The following is a 26,612-nucleotide window of genomic DNA, read 5'->3' on the forward strand; positions in this document are numbered from 1 at the left end:
TACATTTATTTTAAAATAGAATAATCACAGTGTTAAAAGTGAAGCTGTGTTTGCCCTCCTTGACCTTTCTCAAAGCAACAGTTGTCAGGGACCAAGTTACAAGAGTACTTGTTAGGTACAAAGCATCTAAAAGCTGATGATTCACATTTAGAGACAAATGTGGAGAAAGAGAGAGTAAGATAGATGCACTGCCTAACAATAATTATGGCAAAACTGATCATCCATTTTATCAGTAGGCAATCAGGATACAGAAGGCTCCCTTGTTTTAAAGCAACATGAACAGATATCAGCATCCCCACAGTTCGATCCTAAGCACTTTTGTCTACACTGAACAAGAAACAACTTTGCACTGAAATGAAATTACTTCTAGCTCCCTTCGCAGTCTGCATAGGGCAACAGCTACTCAGACGGACCTGGGTCTGTACTCTAAGATTATGTAAGATTTATTATCTTTCTCACCTAGCCCCGCTCAGATTTGCACTCTGGTCACTGAGGGGAGAATTGTTATCTACCTGCTGAATGCTACGAGCAGTTAGTGGGGAAAGGCAGGGTGCCAGAGGACAGGGGCAGCAGAGCCCAATTCTACCCATTTTGATTCACAAGCTGCATTGGGAAAAATACAGCATCCCAAGAAAAACAGCTGATATAAATTATTGTCTTCCCACAGCAAAGACGAAGCAGAGGAGGAACTATGAACATGATACTGGAACTTAACGGCAGAGCTGCACTAGTTATTTGTTTGTTTATTTTAAGGCCCATTTCACAATTGTGAATGTCTTTCCTTTGAAAAATAAAGCAAAATATTTTAGTTTCAGTTCATGAGAAACTTCAAAAAAAATTAACCCAACCCTCAAGAAACCCAAACTAAGGAGACTGGGCCCTAAAACCTTTCAGGTTTATTAAATAAAGTTAAATTCTACCAACAAAAAAAAAATTGTCCCTGTTTTGTATTCCCCATCTTTATTACATTTTATACTGAAACTGAAATAAAGTAATTTTGAAATATAAAACTGAAACATCCTCAAAACCACTTTTATGTGAACCAAATTTTCATCACATGCAACATGCTTCTGCAAAGCGTTCTGTTTCCCATGAACCAGTATTTTCCAGCAGGATAAAGGGTTCCACCAGAAAGTCACCCATGTGATGTACATAAGCAACGTCTGTCCAAGCCATTACAGCTCGACCTCCTTTTCCAGATCTGAGAAGCAGTAGTAGGAGAACCGATCCTTTCTGCCAAGTCCTTTGAGATTGGCTGATGAAGAGAGATGGTTGCCACCGCTATTACTCCTCACTGCTGTGACCTTCTCAGGGAAAGCTGTAACATCGCAGTGCCACTCCAAATACTCACTGCACTGTGTTAAGGTCTGCTTATGTGCAAACTTCTGCTAAGTGTGAGCACGGACTAGTTTTCTATGCTTAAAGGCAAAGACTTAGAATATTCACACTTGAATTCTGTTTTGCCTGACTAGCTGCAGTTGTGGTCCTCTGTCAACCCCAAGTCATCTGGCATGCATAAACAAATTCTCCCAACCGCAAAAATTCTCAGCCTTCAAAGTAACTGAGCATTTACCTCTCCCCTCTAGACATACTGCACAATTTGCATTTTCATCCACTTTAAAAACCAAGTCACAAAAAAATCAACTTCAGTTGTGAAACACACCAAGAGTTTATTAAAAAAAAAATATTAAGGCAGACTGTTCATCACTTCCAAACTACGCATTTTTTACATACAGAATTTTATGACAATTCTTACTGGTCAGCAGCGTATATGTTACTCAGCTGATACAGCAGGTTGAAGACAATGAATGACAACCTAATAACATTCTTCTTTTCAATACCTCTGACTATAAAACCATTAAAAATACTAGGTAAATCAAGAACTGTATCTATATGAAAGCTTCTAGAAGACATTGGAGGAAAAAACCCTACCAAGGTACCAGAGTATCTTGCAAGCCAGTCTTACAGTTGGTGCAAATACTGGGAGCTGATGCTAAATGAAGCCAAATGCTTCTACATAAAAAGCAGCACAATTTCAACAACTAGCCAAGTCTCACGCTTGGCACACACGCACATTCTACAGAACCACAATCTATTTGTTTATTTAGATGCACAGAGATAGTTTAATTTAATTACTCAGAAATTGTTATTACTGTTGATGATAGAATGCTCTCCTGAACAACACGGCAAAGCACTTTGGATTCCTGGCATGTGATGAAACACCAAAGTTCAGAATGTAGCGTCGTTTTTAATTCATTTGGCTCTGGTGTTGTTATGTCAATCAAAAATAAATCAAACATCTGTGGCTGCACACTGAAGGGAGAATTTGTGGGTGAGGAGATGGGCTGGATCACTGCAATTTCTACAGCTTCCAGAGAAGTTTACTTGTTTGTTCATCCATGCGAAAAGCTTAAAGTTTTGCAATGTTCTCTTTCACCCTTGGGTACTTCACAGAAGTTCTTGCTTGCTCGCTGAAGTCCTCATTCACTTAATTTCACGTCCAAAGCAGAATTACAGCCCAAGAAATTCAAACCTGCAGATGTGCAGGTTTCATTGCAATACCTAGTAATCTTAAGCAAGGAAGAATACCTTACAATAATATGTATTTTAAAAGGTGCAAGCAATCACTGTGCTGCAATCCTGCCCATTCCTACACTGCATATTCCTTCATTTCCCATTCTGCTGTCTAGAGCACTCACGAATTTCTTTCTTCAGGGTTAGTTTTTAACAACATCAATAAGCTAATCCAGCTGATTGCAAAGCCACCAAAGCACATGAGCAGATACTAGGGAGAGGAAGGAAGAAGTGATGGAAAGGGGGGAGGTGGGGCAGGAAGGGACTGAGGGAGGATGGTTCTTTTCAGTGACAGCCCAACCAGGCTGGATTAAACCAGTTTCAAACACTATCTAGTTACTTCTTTTCCCCTGTGGTGCCCAGGCTGGACTGTCCTCGAGAAGCTCCTTCAGCACGCAGGAAGGACAGCCAAGATGAAGTCACTGAACAGAGATACCAGCTGTTCAAGGTGCGTGGTCCACAGGCACATTTGATACCATAAGCGTACATACATTCTACAACTCTTGGCCAGACCCTCTTTCATCTTTTTTGAGCCTCAGTGTCCACAATGGATAGGCACCACATGTCGCTAATGAAAACATGGGTCAGAGCATATCTGGTGTTATCTTTCAACCACTGATGCTAGGCATAACGCTATATAGTGGAGGGACCCTGAGAAAGAGAGAAGGAATAAGAACTGCAGGTGCCTATGGAATGCTCATTTAAAAAAGCTTCAGTTTACTTACTTGAAGGTAACCTTTCTCCTCCCATTGAAAGACAAGTCCACATGCACATTCACAGAAAGTGAGCATACAGCTGCCTGGATGCGTTTAGAAATCTTCCACTCAAGCAGCAATTTGAGGACTGCTTAACAAAGCTCTTTGGTGTCAGATGCCTCTGCAACGGTGCAATGCTTGACGAAGATAAAGATGGAAACCCAGATAGCTGCCTGATCAGTGTCAGACATAGGTGCATTTCTCAGCAAAGCCCTGGGCACTCTGAGCTCCTGGTGCCAGAGGGCTGCTGCAGCTCGGTGGTCCTGGAACACAGCCTAGCATGGACAGCTGCCCCTTCCAGCACCTCTCCATAGCCTTCACACAGAGTCAGCTGGAAAGTCAGAGAAAACATGCACTGACACAGGCTCAAGGATCATTTGAAAGATCTGGCCCCATGAATATAAACAGAAAGCTTATTCATCCCAGGGGCATGAAGTATAAATTCAATCCCTGATGCACAAGGCTCGAGATGACACAAAGAGAGATAGAAAGGCACTGATAAATCTGGTCGAGTGTGAATTTTGAAGAGGTATTTGGGATGTACAACCTGCCTCCTCTGAAGAGCACCATTTAAAAGGAGGGGAAATCAGCCACCAGGGCCTGTAACACTCCCTCACTTCTAACAGAATTTTCCATAAAAAGAAAACCTTCACAAAGCCATGCAGCAACACGCTGGCTACTCGTGATTCAAAAGGTTAGTCACAGAAGGGCCAGAGTACAGGAAAAATCAGGTACCAGTGATGAATTGGGTTAGTTTCCACCCATAAATGTCACATCAGCCCTTTGCAGAACACTGGTGTGGTAAGTGCCACACACTCGAAGGCAACAGTCAGAAATCATTGCTAGATGGATTGTGATCAAACAAATTAATTCCTCCAGACTTCACAAGTGGTCCAGAATGAGTGAAACCAGCAGGAGGGACTGACTTGTGGGAGGAACAAGCCATTTAAGCAGAGAAGTATCTCTGGTGAAGCCTCTCTATGATTGACAAGAATCTCCCTCACCTGCCAGCCAAGAAACAAAAAGCTCTGACAAAAGTCATCCAGCATCCCTGCCATGAGGGGGCTGGACAGGCAGACTCAGCACCACCTCCACCAGCATACACAGGAGCCACATCTTCAGTCTCCTCAGAGATAGATGAAGAAATCCTGATCCAAACCTAGGCAAATGGGACAACAATCTCTCACTGCCACAGTTAGCAGAACCTTTGAAATCACAGGGAAAGGTCTTTTTGGCAACAGTAGTAATGGAACAAACCTGGCAAAGACCTTGGGCATAATTTCCCAAAAAACCTGATGCTTCACAATTGTGTGATCAAAATAGGTCTATACTGTATGCATGGGTTTAGAAAAACCACCAGTAACTTCTTGGTAGGAGAAAAATAATTTATTTAGAACTACTAAGAACACAGACACTAGTTCTGGCTCAGAAAGTCCCAGAGTCAGAGATCTTTGGGATATCGTTGGGAGAATACTTTGGGGAAATATCGTCAAGCATTAGCCCTGTCATAATTTTTCCTAGGCATTTTGGTAGCTCTTGTCACTGCCAGAAACAGGATCCTAAGCTAGAGGAACTTTTGGTTTGACCACCTACCAGATCTGCTCTTATGTCCATAGTTAATTATTTAATTCCAGGTGACCTCTGGGATGTCGGTCTCTCACTCCAAACTGCAACCCAGACATGAAGTAGCTCAATTAATCCACAAAGATATTTCAAGCGCGTGGGAGATGAACAAACAAATTTCACGCTGAATGCATCAGTTTCCCTGGTTAGTTCCTTTCATTTCTGATGCTGCCCTTCAGTCATATACCATGTCTTATACCATGACATCAAAACATGTTTTGACACAGTACTTTGCAGATGTTCTGCATTACTCTGAATTCCAGGAGGGTTAAAAAAAAAAAGGGGGGGGGGGAGTTCCCCATTCCTTTGGAGATCATGGACCCAGAGATCTTGAGCATGAAAAATTTTTGAAAACCTCAGCTTGACTCTACAGTCTCTGGCAGAGTGAAGGCCCCTAATCTTCAGACCTAACAAAGTGGCTGCACAGCAGAGCCATATATTTAAGCCACATCAACACCAAATATACATGGTCACTGACCATGCCCAAGGGCAGCCTAGGAGGGAGGCTAGGAAGAAAGCCAGTCTGCTTTGACTCTTAACAACCAAAAAGCAGTTTAGAGCGAAGAAAAGGAAAAACATCGAGGAGCACAATTTAAAAAAAAAAAAAATGTTCAGACATTCTGGCTTCAGTGCCTGAAATACAACTTTAAAGTTTGTTTTAATAACTCCATAACTACCAATAAGGAAGACAAATGAGGAGAAAAATATAGAACTTATGATCTCTTGGGGACTGCATATTTTATGTTTCTCTTGCTACACAGCGATAGGAAGCTAAACACACCGCAGGGACAGGATCCATGGGACTTGATGTATGGAAATGCATCAGATGTCGACATCAGTAAGACTACATGCAGTTTCACTTTACTCAAGTGAATTTTGCTAAAATGTTACTGTTCAAGTGTGCCAAAAAAGCACCTGTAGCCTTGAATGGAAAGCTCTCAAAGGGAACAAACTCTCTTTAGAGGCAGTTGATAGAACTCCAGCAGCAAAACGGTCTCTACGAGACCTACAAGGTGACGAAAAGTGCTTCAGGACAACAAACTGGGTTATGCAACATCCCCCGGGTCCTGAAGAGGAAGCCGGGGCAGAGGGTAATCTACCACGTTCTGCATGATTTGAATGTGTTAGCTGGGATAGCCAGTGCACCTCCATGCAGATCAGCTCAGCAGAAGTAACAACAGTAACACCACCACTACCACATCAGCAACAGCAAACCAAAGGCAGGCTGGCTCTATGACCATGGGTACTCCTGAAATTTTCAATTTTCCATTCTTCCATGAGAATTTAAAAACCTTGCAATGTTGAGGGAATGCATCTCACCCACAGGGCTGCAGGACATGATATGCCCATCTGAATGTAACTGAATGTAACAATCATACATGACACAAGGCAGAAGTAAATTTTCAGAAAGGCCACAGTACCAATGCAGAAAACTGTGAACTACAAGCACACAGAACAGATCTTACAAACACAGAAGAAAACTGGAGTTTAGTAAAATGCCAAGCAGTGTACAGCTCCGCTCCATTGAGCATTCTGGGGAAAAAAACCAAAACAACTCACATGGAAGCATGAAGAAGAGCAGAGTGGAAATTATCATTATTGTGATAGTAAAAAGTCTCTAGTAATAAAGAACACACACACCTACCAGTAAATACACATGTGGACTATCATGCAAAGCAAGAATGACAAAATAATAGAGAAACTCCTCAGCCACAAGACTTACCCCATAAGTCACATGAATGAAGAAAACCAAGCAAGCAGGGCAAGCGGCATAAGGAAGAGTAGTTCAACACCTTCCTTTTAAATCAATAAAAAAATGATACTCATGCAAGTAGAGCTTTCTGAAAAAACAAGACAAACTCATAAGAAAACCCAAAGGATTGGAAGGAAGATGAGATTTCTTGAAGTCATGTTCATCTCTAAAAAACTGCTAAAAAACTTTTGCTCAAAGAGCTATCAAACAAATCATATATATGAACTGCAGTTTAGAAGCAAATTTGTACTGTACCTGACATAGTTAGCTGACATTTCTAAAGAACATGGCTGAAAAGCTAAATTATACTTTTAAATGGCAAAGTCTTCAGAAATATGAACTACAACAAATACAGGTGTTACACTCAAGTAAAATTTCTACTAATCCTAGCTAAAAGCTTTTATAAAATAACATTTCCCACTGAAAGTACAAAGAATCTTGTGCAATTAATGTTGGGAATAGTACTTACTGCACTAAGAATTAAAGTCAATCTCTGCCTTTGGTTCTGATGTGTATTCAGATACACATTATGGAAGTATGAAGTAAACAAAGAAAACCCCACTTTATGCCTTGTTTAATAAAGCAAACTAGCAACACAATTCCAAATTTGTCTCCCTCAGTTATTTTTTTCAAAGGCATTATTTCATCCCAACATATTTTAACTTCTAATTGTCTAATGTGGGTTCCAAAGCTGCAGTTGCTAGATACCCTCCTGGGACAGCACTTACTATCTGCAGTGGAAGAACAGCCAAGCCTACATTTTCTGGTTCAGGCCACAAAGTTTTACTTTCCTTCTCAAGTATAAAAAGTATAAAATGTCAAATTACAGGCATAAATCAAAAGAAAAACATCCTTTTGTTTGGCATCCATTCTTGTTCTTCCTCCTCCCTCATGTAAAAGATTGCAGGTGCAGGCATAAACAAACTCAGCAAGCAGGTAGATACCAAGCAGACCCTTGCAATCCAAAATCAAAGTTGAAAACCAGGTGGAGATTCCAACGTTTTCACAGCCTGTACCAAAACATCTGGTTGCTATTCTGATCTATACATGTTGTTATTCTTCCTGGGCTGGTAACTTCTGAAGCCATTCAAAAAGATTTTTCTCAAAAACACACCAAGTCTTGCAGGCATGATGGCTTCTTGCCACATCTATATTCATTTTAAAAATGCTGCTGAATTTGGCTGTGCTTTAAACATTACACATTCTTTGTAAGAACATATGTAAGCTACTTAAAGTGACTGTGCATGCCATTATTGTTTGTCATAAGAAAACAAAAACAATACAAAGAATTCTTGTTTGAAAAAGACAGGTTTACATTTGATTTTTTCCTTCCCAATGCTGTAACAAGTTCAGACTAGCAAAATTTAAAAAAAAGACAAACACAAATTTGGCCGCTTGCCATGTCTCTAATTTACATTATTAACTCTTAAGTAATAAAACAAACTATCAAGAACTGAGAAAATAAGCAACAACTAGCAAAGCTCAGACTTTTGTGTTTTTAGGAGACTTCTGCATGGTAAAAGTAAACCCTGTTAAGGACTACCCTTGGTTTCTTCTTCCACAGAGATAAATTTTTGTGCAAGTCTCATGGCATTCAAGCTCCTAAAATCCCTTCTTCCCACCACCTTAACTAGTCACTGAAACTGGAAGGGGGGGAGTGATTGTTTATGTCCTCTTCTGTAAGCCTTTCAGCCTTCCTGAAAATGTGGTGTTACGTGTGAAACCCTGTCCTCATCCCCAGGGCTTCACCCTCCTCCCCTCATGTGTGTGTTCCACTTGCCTCAGCAAACTGAAGAATTGTTGCTCCTTGAAGGTCACTTCCCCCTGAGAGGAAGGAGCAGTTTGGAAAAAAAAAAACAACAATGGTTTGTGTTTATTATCAGTTTATTACTCAAATTCAATTGTAATCCAATCCCGAATCTTAATCTCAGGCCAACAAATACCAAATATCTTGTAATGGATTACAAATGCTAGAGAATAATATGCTTCTGCATTTTAGGTAAAGAACTGCTTTGATGATAATTGCAAGGAAAAGAAAAACAATATAAAATAAAATGCATAGAAAATAAAATTTCAGAAGTTACAGAAGGAATCTACAGGAGTTTGCTTCAAATATTGTTAGTGTCCTCTCCTATAGACAGGAAAGTTGTCTGAATGTAACTCAGAAAAGCACTATTTTTTCTTCTGCATCATGCAATCCCCATATAACCAGTAGATGTTGACAGGAAAAAGGTTTGGGTTTTTGTTTTTTGTTTCCCCCCTTACCCCTCCCCCCCTCCCCCCAACTGTCCAGATCTTCTCTTTGCCCAAACAGGAAACTTCATGGGGAAGTTGCAGCACTGCATACAGAAGAAAAGCTTGCAAATGATCTAAAAGCCCTTGCACATAGTACCCTTAAACCATCAGCTTGACTGATTGGAGACTTGCTGTTATGGGGACAGCACACCTCTCAGCCTCCCTTTTATATCTTGTGAAGAAAAAAATTCTGGATTTGTGGCGAAGAGCCTGACATTCATCTCCGTTAGAACTAAACCACAGCAAGCATCCAACCAACACTGCGTAGGCATGGGCAAGCTTTGGTCTTCTCTCCTTTCAGGCCTCTGCCTGATTTGGTTAGCTTGATTACAGAAGTGGAATTACCAATCACCTTGCAAAAACGCACATCCTTAGTGAGTGCCTATCCCAACACAGGGACAGGCTGCTGAACGCAATTTTGACCCAAGATTGTCAAAATGGAGAAAGCGCAAAGATTTATTCTACCCTGCGGAGTGAGTCAGCCAAAAGCGAGACCCCCATGCACTGTATAAAAACCAGAAAGTGCATCCTGAAAGGAGGCGCTCTTTTCTGGGGTAGTGATTCATCCCAGTGACCAAGAGGCAATCAAACCACAATGGTTACTTACAGAAAGGGGTCAGGGGAGCAAACAGAAAGGAATTTTTAAAAAATAAAGCTAAAACAAGGGTTTTTTGGATAACATGGACATTGATACAACATAAAAGTAAACAACAGCAAAACAAAGGCATAAATTCTGTAACATGAAATGCCTAACAGGGGGAACAGCCCACACTTCTGGAAACGTTTTTCCTTAAATTTCAAATGGAAGGAGGACTTCAAACTGATCTCATTTGAAATTGCTCCCCTTTGCCTTAGCAATGAACTTCTGGTCTGCATGCCTATGGGATATCCAAAATGACGTGACAGCTCCTGCAGCAACTAAGTTACTTCAATCCTCTGCATTAATCTTCAGGCTCCTTTGATAACTCGTTTGAGTTTGTCATTTGAGAAGTTCTTTCCTCTACTTCTGTTGCCAAAGTCAGAAACAGTCCTGGACACAGTGTGGTTTAGAAATATTACTGGGCAAAACAGAGGGGAAACAAAATCCAAGAAGAATCTCAGACCAGTGAGACACCCTTAGTATGAACCTAAAAAGATGAAAGCTGAAAGTGGAATGCATTTGCTGTGCTGACACTTCACATTTCCAGACTAGAAGCAATTAGAAGGTTATCTAGTTACATTACAAAAATTTCAACCATTCCAACTGACATTTTCCAAACCAAACACCAATTTTATTTTGGTGACATGAAACAGTATGGCCATTCTAAGAACAAAACTATAAAAAATGAATTTTGCCCTAGATGAAAAAATATCCCCAAAATATTATCACAGTTATTTTAATGATTATTTCATCATCCTCATGCTTTGGAATAAGGATTGGGAACTGGAAGTGAAATTTAGGCTGTGAAGTTGAAAGTTCTTACATTATGGCATGTTCAGCACCTTTCAGAAATTTTAGCAAATGCTCACAGGATAAACAAAACAGTAGTTTGTCCTAAAGACTTCTAACTTGCCCAAGTTCTTGTAGATTTTCATCATGATGACAAAAGGCATATCCCAGAAATGGCTCATCCTCTGCCAAAACTAAATCATCTTGAAGACACTCATCAGCATTTGTTAAATGTACTTTAGAATAGAGCAAGGTATTTTCCCATAGCCTTTTTCTCATAAAATGCTAACTAATTCTGACTCATTTTCTGAAAGAAAGAAGAATAATCAAAGAAAGGAATTCAGCCGGAGGCAGATGTTTATCATGGAATATTTCAGCCTAGGAGTTAAACTCTAACAAAATGGTGAGCAGCCAAACACAAGCTTTTGTAATGACATGTGAAGCTAGGACAAAAAGAATATTAGCATACTAGCAATGTTGCAGGTCCATTACTATAGAGAACACTAAAAATTTTCATTTTATTAAGACAGACCTATTCAATATCAACTTCTGTTCCATATTTCAGGAAAAGCAAGAGGATGTCCTCATACCACATACGAATGATAAAGTAACCTCCTACCCATTAGTAACTCAGGTGGAGGATAAACAACATGCAGAAGGCTTGACTGGTTTTAAGTCAGCATGCCTGTATAATTTTCAACATATCAGTTCCGAAAAGAGTTGGCTAAAGACATTTCTGGTTCCCTGATGTTACTTTCTAGTGAGTCTTCAAATACTGGGGAAATTCCAGAAGACTGAAGGATGATGATGTTATGCTAGTATTCAGGAAGGGCAAACAAAGTGACCTACAATAACTGGAGACCAGCTAGCTTGACATCAGATATAGGCAAAGTGACTGGAAAAATAAGGAATTAAGGTCAGAAATATAACATGGCATTCCACATGGGTGGCATTTTGAACACGTAGCATGTAAGTGGCCACGGGATGTAAGCCCTCTAAAGCTCCAGTGAGAAACTGTGAGACTAGCTTTAGCCAACAGTTTGGGTGTGACTTAAAATCGTACAACCTTGTTATGAAAAAAACAACCATTTTCACTATCAGTAATGTACCCTTTAAGTGGAATGAAAAAAAAAAAAAAAAAAAAAAAATTCTGAGAACTTTGTGAATTACAGTTAGAGCTTTTTACCAGTGGAGAATCATAACTGAGTAAGAGCAGTTCCAGCAGGATTTGAAAGTAAACACTCATGCTATTAAATGGTTTCATCAAGGACATAAAAACAAGTTAAAAAATAATACAAGAAACTGTGTGGATACCACAAATTCAAGCAAATTTGCGACTAAAAGAGGACAGGCTTGACATACACAATGATATGAACTACATGGTTAGCTGGACATACTCAAATGAAGCAGATCTGGATACAGCACAAATACTTCCCTGTGTTTAGGTAGAAGAAACACAAACGGTAGCTGGAGAGTGGGAAACCGGATCTCAGAAAACAACAGCTTCAGAAGTTACGGCAGTGCTAGGTTAATGGTTGGACTTGATGATCTTAAAGGTCTTTTCCAACCTAAACGATTCTATGATTCTATGATAAATCATATTGGACAATCAATTCAATGTGTAGTCCCAGCATCATGCCAAGGCCAAACCAGACTCAAGCACTTATTACAGGCCCTTGAACATACAGGAGGCTGAGTAGTGAACTGGACCTGGCCAATGGTTTTGATGAGACTAAAATTGGAAGAATACATACAGAGTAGCTGTCTTTGTTCTTAAGACCATGCTGAAAAGTCTGAGAGGGTGCAGTAAAAAGCCATGCAAATCACTTGAAGACTGGTAAAAATGCTTTAGAGAGCCTTAAAGAGCTCAGTCTGTTTAGTTTATGAAAATTGTGAGGCAGCATGATTTTGCTATGCAAGTGCCAGAGAGGGAAAATGCCACATACTAAAGAGCTCTTTAATCTGGTGGAGAAAGGCTTTACAAGAAACAAAAGAGGGGAACTGAAGCCAGACAAACTCAGATTTGGAAGAAAGCCACTTTTAAAAATTTGGAAGTGGAATAAGGACAAAGTCTCAAGGCAAATGATAGACTCCCTCACGCGCATGTTTTCAAATTAAGACCAAAGGACTTTCTGAAAAATAAATGGAAGTTAATATGTGCTCAGAAACAAGTAGTTGCCTTAATACAGAATAAATGCTTGACATTTCATAACCTACAGTCACACACACACAAGTTGATAAAGAATCCTAACCATTTCTTTACACTTAAACTCTATGAATCCATTATCTCTCAAGAAATACTACTGAAAGATGGTGCTATCAGTCACTTGTAACTAATTCACATAACTCCCACCGTTTCTTTTTAAGTGAAGTGCCCACTGTAGTTATGCTTCACACTCATTTCATGGTTGTGTTCTATTTGTCCATATTTGCTGTCACTCACAATTTCAGCACTTATCCATGAATATGGCTGACTTCAAACCAAAGAAAAAGGAACAAGGAAAGAGGAAAAGGTGGTTATAAAGAAACAACAGGAACCAAAAAACATCTGCATATGCATAAATTAAACCTTGAATTGTCCTACAACCTGCTGGAAACACCATTTCCATAGGTGATGCTGGAAATCAAGGAGTTGTGAAGAGTCTAGATGGAGGCTATTTAAAACAAGTTCTTTACCGCTTACATTCAAACACTTTGATGACTGAGATGTCAGAAGATGTAGCTCAGAAGACAATCAAGACAGCATTAAACCCAAGTCAGGCAAAAACCACAAAGAATATAAACTTCAGTTGTACCCCTATGTGGGACATATATACACACATGTAAGTATATACTTTCACACAGTAGTATATGCATAATGCTTCTTACCTGAGGGGATTTTAGCATCTGAAATACCCTGATGCCTCCAAAAGCTAATGGCAGATCTTTCTCTGTTCTGCAGCCGACATAACCTCTCAGCTAGCCCGCCCCTGCAGAGAATAAAGGAATGCTCAATTTTGCCAGGAATCAGTATTCAGTTTTGCCAAGTGACAAGCTATAGGACAGACGGACTATGTATGCTTTGACCCTTAGAGACAGAAACATACAGAAAAATTACATTTTGCAGATTGGTTCTCCTAATTTTGATTTTCCAATGGCTATCCTCCCAATAAAACATACACTTCGGGTCAATACACACCATAAAACATTTTCACTATCTAGATGTCCAAAATCTTCACATTTTCAGTCCTGTCTCCAAGACAAGGATTGTAACAAAAGGTTCCCAACTTTTCTTTACACTTATGTACATATCCTGATAGCTACTACAGACAATTGCAAATTCAAAACAAACCAGTGTAACCACCAGTTATAACAGGTTGGGTTTCTTTTTCCTCACAGATTTGTTTGTCTGTTGGCAAGGAGTGATCACAAAGATATTCTTTTACCCATACTTGACCCTATGATTCATTTCACAAGCTGGGTCAAGTGTGTAGTTTCAGTGGTCTGAACACTGTCCAAGATGAAATTAATTTAACATTCCCAAGGTGAGGAGCAGAGGAGTGGCATCTTGCACAAATATATTTAAGGTAACACTAAAGCAATTCCTACCCCTGGATTCAAAGCCAGAAGACCTAATTTCTCACTTTAAGAACAAAAAGACAAATGTGTTGGAAGCTGTCTTTGGAATACTACAAAGAGCTTTGGACTACTATGGGAGTATTTGAGCATTTTTCTTTGGCTTCAAAGAAGTTATTTGCATAGAAACCTATTTCATTCTTTCCTTATAGTGTAAGTTTTTCCACAAAAAGTACTATCCAGTATATCAACAAAGATTTCTACTAAGGTGAGATGTGTCTGGTTCCTAAACTGATTTAGGAATCAACAGAGATAACATACAACCACCTGATGATTATTTGTGCACATTAATAGAATTTTTTGGTTTAGAAAAGAAAGCCAAATAGCTTGCTAAAGCTCACATGGCAAATGTGAAACTGGGAGGACTCACACCTGTGGAAACCAAGAAGGAGCTAAAAAGGCTAAGCAGCACCTCAGGTAGGCTGTAAAACCTCTCTTTGATTAGCAACTACTAAGCAATTTCACCTGCAGACAAGTCAACAGGTTATATGAAAAGTAGTTAGCAGTCTCAGCTGAATTTCTAATGAACAACTATATACTTTGCAAAATCGTAACTATCACAAGAATTATTAAATGGCATGGCTAAACATCTTAGTAGTAAAGATCACAGAATGAACAGTCTGAAATAAGAGCCACATCTGACCCTGAATGATCCATAAACAGGTTTGTAGTTTACATTACTGCATCTCTTCTATGGCTGGTGTGGTTCAGGCAGGGAAGAGAGAAAGTCAGATTCTTTCAGAGGAGGAAAAAAATCCCCAACCCCCCAAAATAAAGAACCCACACTTAACAAGCTATGAAACCTGCTATATTAAGGAGGAAAACAAACAAAAATCTTTAGGAAATCTCAGGCTCCAGTGAACTTCCAGGCAAGCTTAACAACCTTGTTTAATCCTGCTTTCAACATGGACTTTAAGACACAGGGGCAACTAATACAGAGAAGTGCAATGGAAGCTTTGGTACCAAAAGCAGCACAGTCAAGCACAGAACTTCATACAGGATAATTCAGTCTGCTGATAACACTCTGCTCAGCCACATTTCCCCCAAAACTTTAGCACTCAAGCATTAGCACACCGCAACACTTCTGGGCAAGACAGTTCTACAAACTCCAGCAAACTATCCACTTAGTTTCTCCTCTTGCCAGGGAATCGTTCTCAGATGCAGTTGTAATTCAGCTTGGCTGCGTGGTCTACACGAGCCATGCTGGAATGGGTAGGTGCCAGCTCAGCTAGGCTTAGAAATGCAGCAGTTAAATGCATTTTGAGTTTGCTTGCTTAAGTCTTGCATGCGTGAGTCTGCAACTGAACTCTGTGGTTCGACTATAGCAATACACAATACAGCTAGCATCTCAAAAACTTGTTTTGCTGAAAGAAAACTGTTCAACAGAAGTGTTCTAAAATGCTACTCCATTCCCTCCACAGACAACAATCAAAGAAACGTATTTTCTCTGTTCAAATAATGCTAGAAAGCCTTAAGGTACCTGCACAAGAGAGCAGCTATTACTGGCTCACAGCCTAATTTCCCCCCCTTTCCATGAACAGGTCTATGGTTGTGTCCAGTCAATCAGTTCCTACTCTTCTGTAAGCTCGCTACTGTTTCACCTATGGCAGGATCGCCCTGTAGCACAAAGGAAAGCAAGTTCCTGGTTTCGTGGCTATTGCACACAACAGTAATATACCATTCCTGTCTCAGGCCTGATATGCCTACCAGGGAGGGTCTCACTGACACTTACAACTTCGTTACTAATTTGCTAACCATGGCTGTATTAGGGTAATAGTTATCACAGAGGTCCATGAAAAGTAAAACTGTGCCTTTCCTTAGCAGCCCTTTGTGCTAATAAAATTCATTGATATTTGTTAATCATCATCCTTCCATTCACATTCCAAATGCAGTTAAAAATAGTTTAAACAGAAAACATCATAAAGCATTTTGCATCTGTTTGGTTGCAGAATATAAAATATAACCAAGAATGCATTTATAAGAGGTTCTCAGCTGGTCATTGGAAATTTTTTTTTTTTATAATGTCTGCTTCATACATTGTGAAATTGGGAAATGCAATTCAAGGACATGCCAGGCACAAAAGCAATTTCTATGGCAGGAGAGAGAGTTGGTAGTTTATGGTTTGTTTCTTTTAAAAAGTAGAAACAAAGAAATTTAAACACCACCCCAAACCCAGGAGGATCAACCCCCTTTTTAGCTCAAACACGTAAAACAAACAAAGAAAAAGGTGCTTTCTGTCACATATTCTAACAGATTTGATGAAAATGGCATTTGAAAACTACTAATTCCTTCTCATACAGTACAGGTGCCCACACTGTTGAAAACGCTTGTGTATGTGCGATACTGTCAACTCTGCAGTTAGAGTCACTCCTGGCTGTGCAGATGAGAGATAAGACAGAGTTACGCAGAGCTTACACAAAGCAGAGCATGGTATTAAGCAGGTGCCAGCTTCAGTGTAAGAACCAACTCCATGTTTTGCAAAAAGCTAAATGGTTAAAATTACTTTTATTTTACTCCCAATTGCACGTGTGGATTGTTAAATACCTAAGGAGCTTTCATATTCAGTCTTCGGTAGTTAACTGGGTTTACTGGGACTAACAATCATTTTTTGGCATAGATTCTACCATATGGAAGTAACTTTTTGCTGATTTTGGGAATACCAGGTAGAGATGAATAATACTCACTTTTCACTGTCCACACATTATCCCTCTGAAAAATCCCCTAGCTTTCCTGGCTTTTCAGCTTTTCAGGCTGCAGAAACTGTTTGGCTTAATTTTGCCAGATATGATAGGTTTGTTAGCATCAAGGGTGGCAACTGGGTTCTACAGTACCAGATCTTGTTTAATCTGCAGTCTGCATTTATTTACGCACCTAGCCGCTTAAAGAAGTTTAGAAAGAGATATTCAGTTCCCTCTTTTGCCCAGATCTAGCCCTTATGATGCATTTAATTGTTCTCTGTGACAAACCCAAATTCTGGTGAGTGTGTATATATATATAAATTGGCAAATACATTTTGATTACTAATGTATGATTTCTGTAATCAAGGGAACTGACAAACTCTATTTAAATAACAAAAACTGTAATTTGAGATGCCTACTTTACTGACCAGCACTTCAAACTTGCCCCCAAAAATGTTTTAATAAGAGCAAATTGAATGCAGTTGGCAAATTGTTAATGCAAAGGCTGTTCAGTGAAGCCAAACTGCTCAGATACAATCTCTGCTGCACACAACCTTTTTATTTTTAAACACAAAACGTTCAGTAGAACTGTTTTGTTCTTTTAGATCCCCAAAGGCAGACAGATTTAACAAGCAGAAATCCACGTCCTATTTCCGTACTAAATCTGAAATACTTGTTGAAATACTGTATTTAAAACAACGTGTTGCCGTTATTGTCCACGTCCAACAATATCTGCATGAGAGAGAGCTTCGATGACCATAAGAAAGCTCAGCATCTAGTACAAAAGCTCAGTTCCTGGTGGTTGTCCCTTTCCACAAACTTCAACAGCAAGACTGAAGAGTTTTGGGGCACCATGCAACAAGTATCGCCAAAAGGTAACACTGAGCCTGATCTGTGACTCTAAGGCTGCTGGTCCCTAGCTTCCAACTCCAATGAGGCCAATAGAAGAAAAAAGAAAAAAAAAAAAAAAAAGAAAAAAAAAGAAAGAGCATTAGTGAGCAGGCCGTGTTTTGAAAAGTCATTTTCAATCTTTCTGAAGTGCTGGAGATCTCTCTGTGTTTGTTTATTAAGGTTTTCATTCAGCGGGGCACTTACCAAAAATAACCCCACGTTCATCCAAGTTTACTCCTTTCCAGACTTCATTTAAACTGAAGAATTTAAGCATCTCATTATTGAGTTGTTTCCTCATACACACTATACTCAGGACTCCATGTATTTCAAAACACTATAGGTTACACAAATATATATCTCCATCTCGGGACTGGGCAATTTCCCTCCTTCTCTCTTTTCAAAGCAAGGACAGAACTCCTCTCATATTTCCAAGTTAACTGGTGAAGTAACTGACTTCTGCAATACTCAGCTGTCCAGTTCCACTCCATGGGGTGCTTGCTAAAGAAGAAAAATGGACCCCTAAGCATGCTGGCATTTAATTTGTCAACACTGCAAAACCATCAGCTATTATCAGCTAGTTTACAACTTGCAAAATAATAAGCAACACTGAATGCTGACAGTCACTACCAAGTGCTCCCTTAGTGTACAAAATAGCATGGGTACATATGAAAGACAGGATTGAAGAATGTTGGCCACACAAGCACAAGTCTCCTCTACAGAGGCCGACCTCTCCAGCACAGAAGAGAAGCTGTTGACTTCGTGAAGTAACAAGGGATCAGAAAGAGTAATTTTAGCTTTACAGATCAGCCCCACTCATGCTCTGACTCAACAGCCAGATTTATAAACTTTCACCTTGCATGAACCACCATTACCATGATCACTGGCGTTATTCTGTTTGTTAAACATGGGCTACTTTTTCTGGAATCAAAGCATAACACAATTTCTTTTCTTATGTGCTGGAACAAGCAAAGACCAAAGTGGACAGCAATAATTTTAAGTCCCTATAAAACTTGTCAAGTAGTTATGCTCTGCTACAAGTTCTGGGGTCTTTCCCTTGGAAAGGAATCAGTGTTTCTCCCGACCCACAATTTCCATGTCAAATCAACAGCATCTGAGGTACACACCTAAAATGAAAGGAAAATGGAAGATCTGTACTGTAACGCAAATGATAATTTCTAACACACAGCTATCAAGGGCCAGTTCCACCTGCCAACACAAAAATATAGAGAAAAGACCTTCCACATTTATTTGAAAAAAATACAAACTGAGTAGACAGGCAATGCAGTGATTTAGTAAACTGCACTGGATGCTGGATTTTCTTGTACACCAGTTGCTCACATTTCAAAGCTCTGATCTATTGTACCCATCCAGAGAGGGTTTTTTTTACACTACCCAAATCAACAAGGCAGACATACTGAAAGCCTCTTCTAGAGTCTTAAGGATTCAAGGGTTTGGAGCCTCTCTTAAATGAGTCCAATCAGCCAAAGTCTTTTCGAATCTGTGTAGACTCTCACCACTCTTTTGTCAATCATTCACAAAGGATGTCACCTCCATAAAACATATGTGGAACAAAGATACCATTTTCCTGAGTCCCCATAGCACAGTGAGAGACAGAGGTATCTTTCAGCAACTGCATTAGACATAAGTGACCATCTAGAGAATTTACAGTGTCTTTGGCTGTAAATTCCAACCAGCATATACTAGACACATCCTCAATACCACCTTTAACAAACTTTTGCAAGTAGTGTCTGGACACTATACCACAATTACTCCTGCAAATCAAAAATAGGTCTTTGTCATAGACACCAAAGCTTCATCATTCTTGTGTAGTGAGATTTGGTTTCCAGGTCCTACTTGCCTCAGAAAGTGCAGAGGAAAAGATGTAAGAGGGATTACAGTCGTAACTGCTGAGAACAGGGTGGGTGAGCACTTTCTACATCCTGTATGGCCTCCAGTGAAAGATTTTAAGTAAAACTTTATAGGCAGTTGATTCTCCCATGCCCCTACTTAGCCAAGTTATCTCACAGAAAAGATTTGAAATAATTTAGGAACATCTTTGGAAATAGATAAGCTTTTGGGGCCTGCTCCTTTCACAGTTTTCAAGACATTGATCACTCCTTCTTACCAGCCACTGAAAAAAAAAAGCCCACAGTTGAAAAGCTTACCACAGCTCTCTGGCTCTTCAGACTCCTTAATAGAAAAAAATTATTTCAGATTGTCCTACCTCTCTTACAGCAGAGGCTCTCAGGAGAAGTAAGATGATTTAATAAGGAGAGTCTTCCCAGAAATAAGTTACCCCTTTTTGGGCTGGTATTAAAAAAAAAAAAAAAAAAAAAAAAAAAAAAAAAAAAATCAAGTGCCACACTCACATGCACAGTTTCTCATAGAATAGAGTAACAAAGTTAAAAGGAAGACTCTGCAGGAACCAGTTTTGATGGGGGCACAGCCATGCCCGACAAGATAAGGGAAGGGCCTTGCCTTCTGTTCTGAAGGTTTTTGGCTTGCCTGAGCAGAGATCTTGCATAGAAAAGCAAGCTCCATGGTTAAACAAACCAAAGGCACCAAAATGACTTCTCTCTGATGGGGAACAACTGTACCAGCTAAACCATTCCAATCAGTAAAAGACATTACAGGTGAAATTGGAGAAATCTGTCATTTTAAGGAAAATGGGGGCTTGTTACTAAATGTGGGGTTTTTTCCTGTTAACACCAAACATCTGACCCACTGAAACCATCCACACTTTCTAAAAAAGAAAAGACATTTTAACTTCCAGTAGGTGCAAAATAATTTGCCCGTGTACGTTGCCAGTGATTACAAGTGGTACATCTGTAGTGCAGCCACGATATTCTTCAGTTATATTCTCCTAATCCAACAAGAAATTCACTAGCAAGGAAAACTTAATCCAATAGTTAAAATCAGCATAAGAACATGACAATCAAAAGGGCTGGTCTGTTGCTGTTACACCCTCATGCTACTTGTGGATGCATGTAAGAAAGAACAGACCCAATTTTAGAGTAAAAGCCTGCCTCATTTGTGCCAGCTTGTTCCTCCCTTGGCAATTTCCTTTATTTTCAGGACCTCAGTTGGCCTCATGTGACAACCGGGTTTCATTTTACTGCACGTAGTACCAGAACATGCTGTAATCTTCTCCTCTTTTGATAATAAAAGTTAATTTTAGCAGATCAATCTGTAAGTGGTCTGCATACAGGTAGATATAAGATATCTATAAACAGACATAAACAGAATTTCCCACGATTTTATTTTACTACTGAACTAAAACCAGCCACCCAAATATTAAAAAACTAAACAAAAAGCTAAAGCAGCTATTCTTCACAACTAAAAGCTCTTGCAACGTGACAGATTTAGAAGTAGTGTTAACATTATATAACTTAAGATATCTATTTCCTGCACTGAAACCCAGACTTTTTTTTTTTCTGATGGAAATAAAATCCTACTAGAAAAAGCAAACAATTCATAAAACCTTTAAGAGAGGTTTATTTGTAGACAAGAAAAGCTGAGTGCACGCATTTCGAGTTTTCTTTATAAATACTGAATAAATCCAGTTACTGGTTTAACCCATGTAACTAACTTTGAGACTTTCAATACTCTTCATTTCTCCCTTCTTTCACAAGAGAACTTTGAGAGACTTGGAACTAGTACAGTGTAGACATTTCACCCTGTAGCATTAACATGAATTCAAAATCTAAAAAGAAGAGCTTCCTCAAAACTGTTATTTGCAGTATATACTCTCTCCTCTCAGGTTTGCAAATCCATTGCATTGTTTTCCCATGCAGTATTGACTCAGGCTGAGAAACTGAAACTTTGGGGTGGAATAAAAGGGCAGGAACATCTAAACCCAACACCTCTGGACCTGATCACCAAGGCAATTCACCTCAGTATCAAGTACCACTAGTAGCACTTCCTTATCAACTCTCTTAGTAGCCCATGGTGCAGTACAATGACATCTATCTCTCAGCATACCTGGGAAAATTATACTACTCCCACTCCCTCCACCCCCAATTTTCTTTAAATAAAGAAAGGCGGCTACACAAGATGGCATATAAAACCAATGATTAAGGTGAGGATGTCCGGGAGCACTGGCATTGATGGCTGTGAATGAAAGAGATGATACTTTGCTACTAGCATGACAGACTGGCACCTCCCACTGCCCTTCAGGTTGCTTCAGAACCTGCCTTGGACCATCAACGCCCCTGAAGGACAAACACAACCATACGGACTACCTGCTCTCCCCTGTGGACTGTGGTAGAAAGAAGAACAATCTTTACTTAGAACAATTTTGAAAATAAAAAATAACATTACAGGGGACACATGAAGACATATGAGAATTTGGCAAAAGGGCACAGAACAGACCAGTCAGTAGGTATGGTGGGGGAGGAATTGCTTCTGTCACACCTTTCTTGTATGCAGATGATAATCACTTTTCAAAACCCCACTTAACTCCTAACAGAGGAAGACTGCAACATGCCCTTTCAAACTTCACTCATCATAAGCAACACTGTGTAGTCTGCACATTCTCTTGGGGACATAGATGGGCTTCTCATTTTATTTCCGCTCAAAGGTGTTGAATTTACACTCAAATTTCTAACACTAGGATTAGCAGAATTTATTTTAACCACCCATAATCAGCTTACTTCTGAAGATTTCTGTTGGTTTGGTTACATCTTGATTTTTGTAGAGTATGACAATTACATCCGTAATAGGATCAAACAAACAATACTCTTTCCTCCCATCCAGGCAACTACCCATTTCGATTTTAGCACTGGGAGGATTCCAGGAGGAAAGGACAGTAGAAAAAAACTTATTTGAATTTTTCTACAGACTGTTACAGCTCTTTTCTTCAGTTTTCTGTTTGTTTTTGGTTGGGGTTTGAGAGGGGACAGGGGGGGATGTTTGGGGTTTTTCTTTGTGTTTCCTAGAAAAATGTAGCCATTGAGGTAACAGGAGCATAGCTGCAATCAGGCAATGCAAATATAAATGCATATTGCAACGTGCCTAAAGAATTTGGAAGAGACCGTTACACATGGTATAAGATTTTTTCAGAAAACATAAGCTAAAATTTTTTTTTAAATATTCTCTCTACTTTTGAAGATAGCCAGCAAAGAGAGATGAAAATAGAAATAATTTCTATTTTCTTAAAAGTGGAAACAAAACCATATGAGGCCTGTTCTACCTACATCAGGACTCTTCCATGAAGTAACCATACTTAATATGGTCTAGGTTTGGAGCAGAACCTTTCTCATACAGGAATTCACATAGGAAGACGCAGCTTTACCATTTGCATCACCTCTGCTCAACCGATGCTTCCCTAGGCACCAGCCTAGAAAAAGAGAGCCCAGCTAAGCAGAGGCTCTCCTCTCTCTTCCACCTACAGTGCAGTTCCAAACGGTCCAAGTGGGAGCCTGTGGACCAGATCCAGCTTGCAGGATGATTTCCCCTGCTTGCTGCTTTTTCTGCTGTGGCCTTGATCTGCAGCAGAGGTGGGAAGGAAGGGGAAAGGACAAGCCAACAACTGCTATGTAACTTTTAGCTATATAACCAGAAAGAAGGGGTTATCACTTCATCAATCAAGAAGCTGACAAACCTTTCCCCAAACTGGCCTTCAAGCCACAGCACTGAAAACCTGAGCTTTCCTAGTGAGGATGCAGACTCTTATACAGAGTTCTGCATATACTCTTATATATGCAGAACACCAGTGAACACACCAATGAAAATGTTCTCCCTCAACAGTAAAAGGAAGGATGGGAAAGAGAGACATGTGGAATTAATGCCCTGAACAGGAAGAGTGAAAAGATGACAATTACCTGGACAAGCAAAATAACTAGATAAACAAAACTCATAACTGAGGAATTTCCTGCCTGCTTCCCTGTTCCCAAAGGAACCCAAAGTGGAACCACAGGATGGAAGAGTGAAAAACCCTGCAAGCTCTGCTCCTCTGGCCACTCCGGACAAATTACATTCTCTATCGCTGTGGTTTGTTTGGTTTTGTTTGTTTGTTTGTTTTTAAAGCTATTTGTTCTCTTACACACTTGTTTCAAAGTATCTTTGCTGTAAAATATATTTTTGCACTAAGATTGTTGATAGTAGAGGTCATCAAACAAAGCTGGTAGGTGCAGATTCAAGTCATGTTTAAGCTACAGAACTCCTAACCACGGGATGTTATTGCAGCAGCCAAAAGTTTTTATGGCTTCAGAAAACTACTGGGCAAACTCATGAAAAGAAAAACCCACTGAGGGTAACAAACAGCTCCTGAGCAGTAAACTGCTGAAAGCTGGAAGTGCATCTGGGCAAAATACCACTATACGCTTGTCCTGTTCTCATTACCTTCACACCTTGCTTTTGGCCACTAACAGGCATTTTTGGGGGTTACAGCTTTGGTCTGACCTAGTACAGTTTTGTCTTTATGTTTTTAAAGTAACAAGAAATAAAGCTTGATTGCACAAGTAAAGCACTTCGAAGTATAGAGATCCTCAGTAATTAGGAGTTTCAAATCTGTTCCCTCAGTCAGCATTTTGAAATAGCCAAGAACATTTTCAGAGAAAAATAAGGTATGGCTATTTAACCAAAGTGAAGATTTACTTTTTAAGTAATTGATTGAGAGATTACTGTACATAGAATCAGCTGTAAAAAAAGTAAGAGAACCACATTGTTAAAAATACAATAGATATCTATAGGAGCACCGTTTGTAATTGTAGTCTCCATAGCTTGAGGCATACCTTCGCATATACTATTTAAGTTAAAGCAACTTTTGTTAATTAAATACAGGAAGTGACCATTTCTGCACTGTAATTAGCTAGAGAAATAGTGAATTGTGAACACCAGGCTTCCATTGCTCAGGCTGTTTTCTTTCAGCAGTTAGATATCTTTTTAATGTATTTAATTTAGTCACAGAGATTTAAATTTCAGATTAACAAATACATCCCACCTTTGCCTAAATATCACTCTGTCCTGCACTATTCAGCACTAGCTCATCCACCCCTTTCCTACAGTACTTTGGATAATTTTACCCTGACAAATCTGGAGAGGACAAAAAAAAAAATAAAAAAAAATCAGAGGTACAGCATTTTTGCAGACTATCTGGAGAGGCACAAAGCAATGAAATGATTAAAAGCTAAAACAGAAGTATGTCCACTCACACATCTGTAAGGCACTGTAAAGCATTATTAGAAGGGCAAAAACCATACCAATTTGTACACAGGAGTTCAAGATCGAGAGCTTTCACCACAAATTTTAAAACTGAACTGAGTTCTTTCTTGCCTTATTTGCTTGTTTACAGATAAATGACATCCTTTAAGTTTTTGGAATTTGCATCTCTAAAATGTTTATCCTTGAAATGCATTCCTACTCTTCTGTAAGTATTCTTTTACTTCCAATTTAAAAAAAAAAAAAAATTTCCTTAAGGCAGACAGCGCATTTACCTCAGTAGCTTCCTCTTCTTTGCGGACTCGGCGGGGGCTCGGGGGGCCTTGCCCACCTGCTTCCCGGGGGTGCGGAGAAGGGCCTGTGCAGACCTCAGCCACTCACTGGCTGGTCGTGCTGTAACATGCCCCGTGTCCACTCCTGACCTCGACCGTAATCTCTTAGTGGATCCTGGAGTAGTGGTCGCCAGGCCCGTCCCTCCTTCTTCCACGCTGTCGTTATCGGATGAATACTCAGAAATTTCTGTCGACGTTGCCTAAACAAATAAAAATATAAAGCTATTTAAACAGAATGCTAATGAGATAGTACAGGTTTATGTAGGCAGTTATTTATGTTCCCTAGTAATTCATAAATTTAATGACAATTTATTGATTAATATAACTTGGACAACTTCACTGTAAATGCGCATTAATCTTTTGTAAGTCAGCATGAACTCCTGAATATAAGGACCATCTCTTGAGGGACAACTGGGACGAGTAACATTTATTTTTTCCAACAACTAGATCTGGAGAATTTATCAAAACGATAAGCCAATACTTATCTCTATCGGGAGAAGATTCCAGACAGGATTAAAGTCAGTTTTCAGGAAAGCAGAATGAGGCTAATGAGTGACAGGGATCATGACTGACAGGAAAGCTGAGAGAAAGGGAGCTTTCACATCAGGATTCAAGTAAGTAGGAAGACTGCCTTCTGTAGTCTGAATGCAGTGAAGAAACACATGCCTCTATTGAGACCTCGCAGCTGTCAAAAAGTATATAACCTTTTGTTAAAACAAGATTTTGACCACTAAAGCTGGCCTTCACCCATGTCCAGCAGGCCTATAGCTTCCCAGGAAGGTTTCAGAAATTGAGCATAAGCTACCAGGCCACATCCAGGTAGCTCCAGGGAGGATCGATCACTGGTCAGCAGCCAGGGCCGTGAGCAAGCAGGGCTGGAGTTCAGACTCATAAAACCTTGCCGGAGCTCTTCTCCCAGAAACTCACAGGACACTCTCAACTCATCCCACTGAAGGAGGGATGAGAGGAGGGGATAAGAAGGCTCAAAAACAAATCTGCAAAGAGACATGGAAGGCTGAGGAGAGGGCTGGCAAGGAAAATTCACCTGCTTTGGCTCAGCTTGTTTTACTCTCCTCTAGGGCTCCCGCACAAGTAGGGCAAGGCAGCTGGGTTGGCACCCTAAGGTGAGCTCTGCACAGCTGTTACGTACATTATGCTCTCTTGACCCAGTATTTCTGAAAATACCGAGTATTAAGCAAAAATACTTGGAAAGTGGCATTTTACCTAGTACGGAATGAAATGATCTAAAACTCTGAAATAGGCAGAAGACTAAGAAACATGAGCTGGGCTCAGTCTTCAGGAGACAGTTGGAAAAAAAAACAACAAACACTGTGCAAGTTCTGGTGGGGTTAGCGTAGTAACAGCCCCATCACTGGGACCACCAGCACTAGCCCAACTCAAGGAGCCTTGCACAAAACTGTTCTGTAGAAGAGGCAAGTTAACTAATTCAGCCTGATCCTTGAAAGAACCAAAACCCAATGCAAAACATTAGGTTCACATTATCAA

The 26,612-nt window shown here is 39.8% G+C and overlaps 1 protein-coding gene across 3 annotated transcripts in view; it reads right to left on the bottom strand.

Moving 5' to 3' along the window:
* The window catches only part of SPIDR (scaffold protein involved in DNA repair), a 208,427-nt gene that overhangs the window by 127,957 nt on the left and 53,858 nt on the right, over nucleotides 1-26,612 (bottom strand). For all 3 annotated transcript variants that reach the window (XR_012040905.1, XM_072852525.1, XM_072852524.1), the window contains exons 6-7: nucleotides 25,050-25,306; nucleotides 13,298-13,398 (exon numbers count right to left, since the gene is read on the bottom strand). Coding sequence is in view for 2 of the 3 variants with exons in the window: in XM_072852525.1 (XP_072708626.1) it covers nucleotides 13,298-13,398; nucleotides 25,050-25,306 (358 nt within the window). In the remaining variant the exon portion in view is untranslated. The remainder of the gene's footprint in view (nucleotides 1-13,297; nucleotides 13,399-25,049; nucleotides 25,307-26,612) is intronic.

Source organism: Ciconia boyciana, chromosome 2 (assembly GCF_034638445.1).
Source record: "Ciconia boyciana chromosome 2, ASM3463844v1, whole genome shotgun sequence".
Classification (NCBI taxonomy): domain Eukaryota; kingdom Metazoa; phylum Chordata; class Aves; order Ciconiiformes; family Ciconiidae; genus Ciconia; species Ciconia boyciana.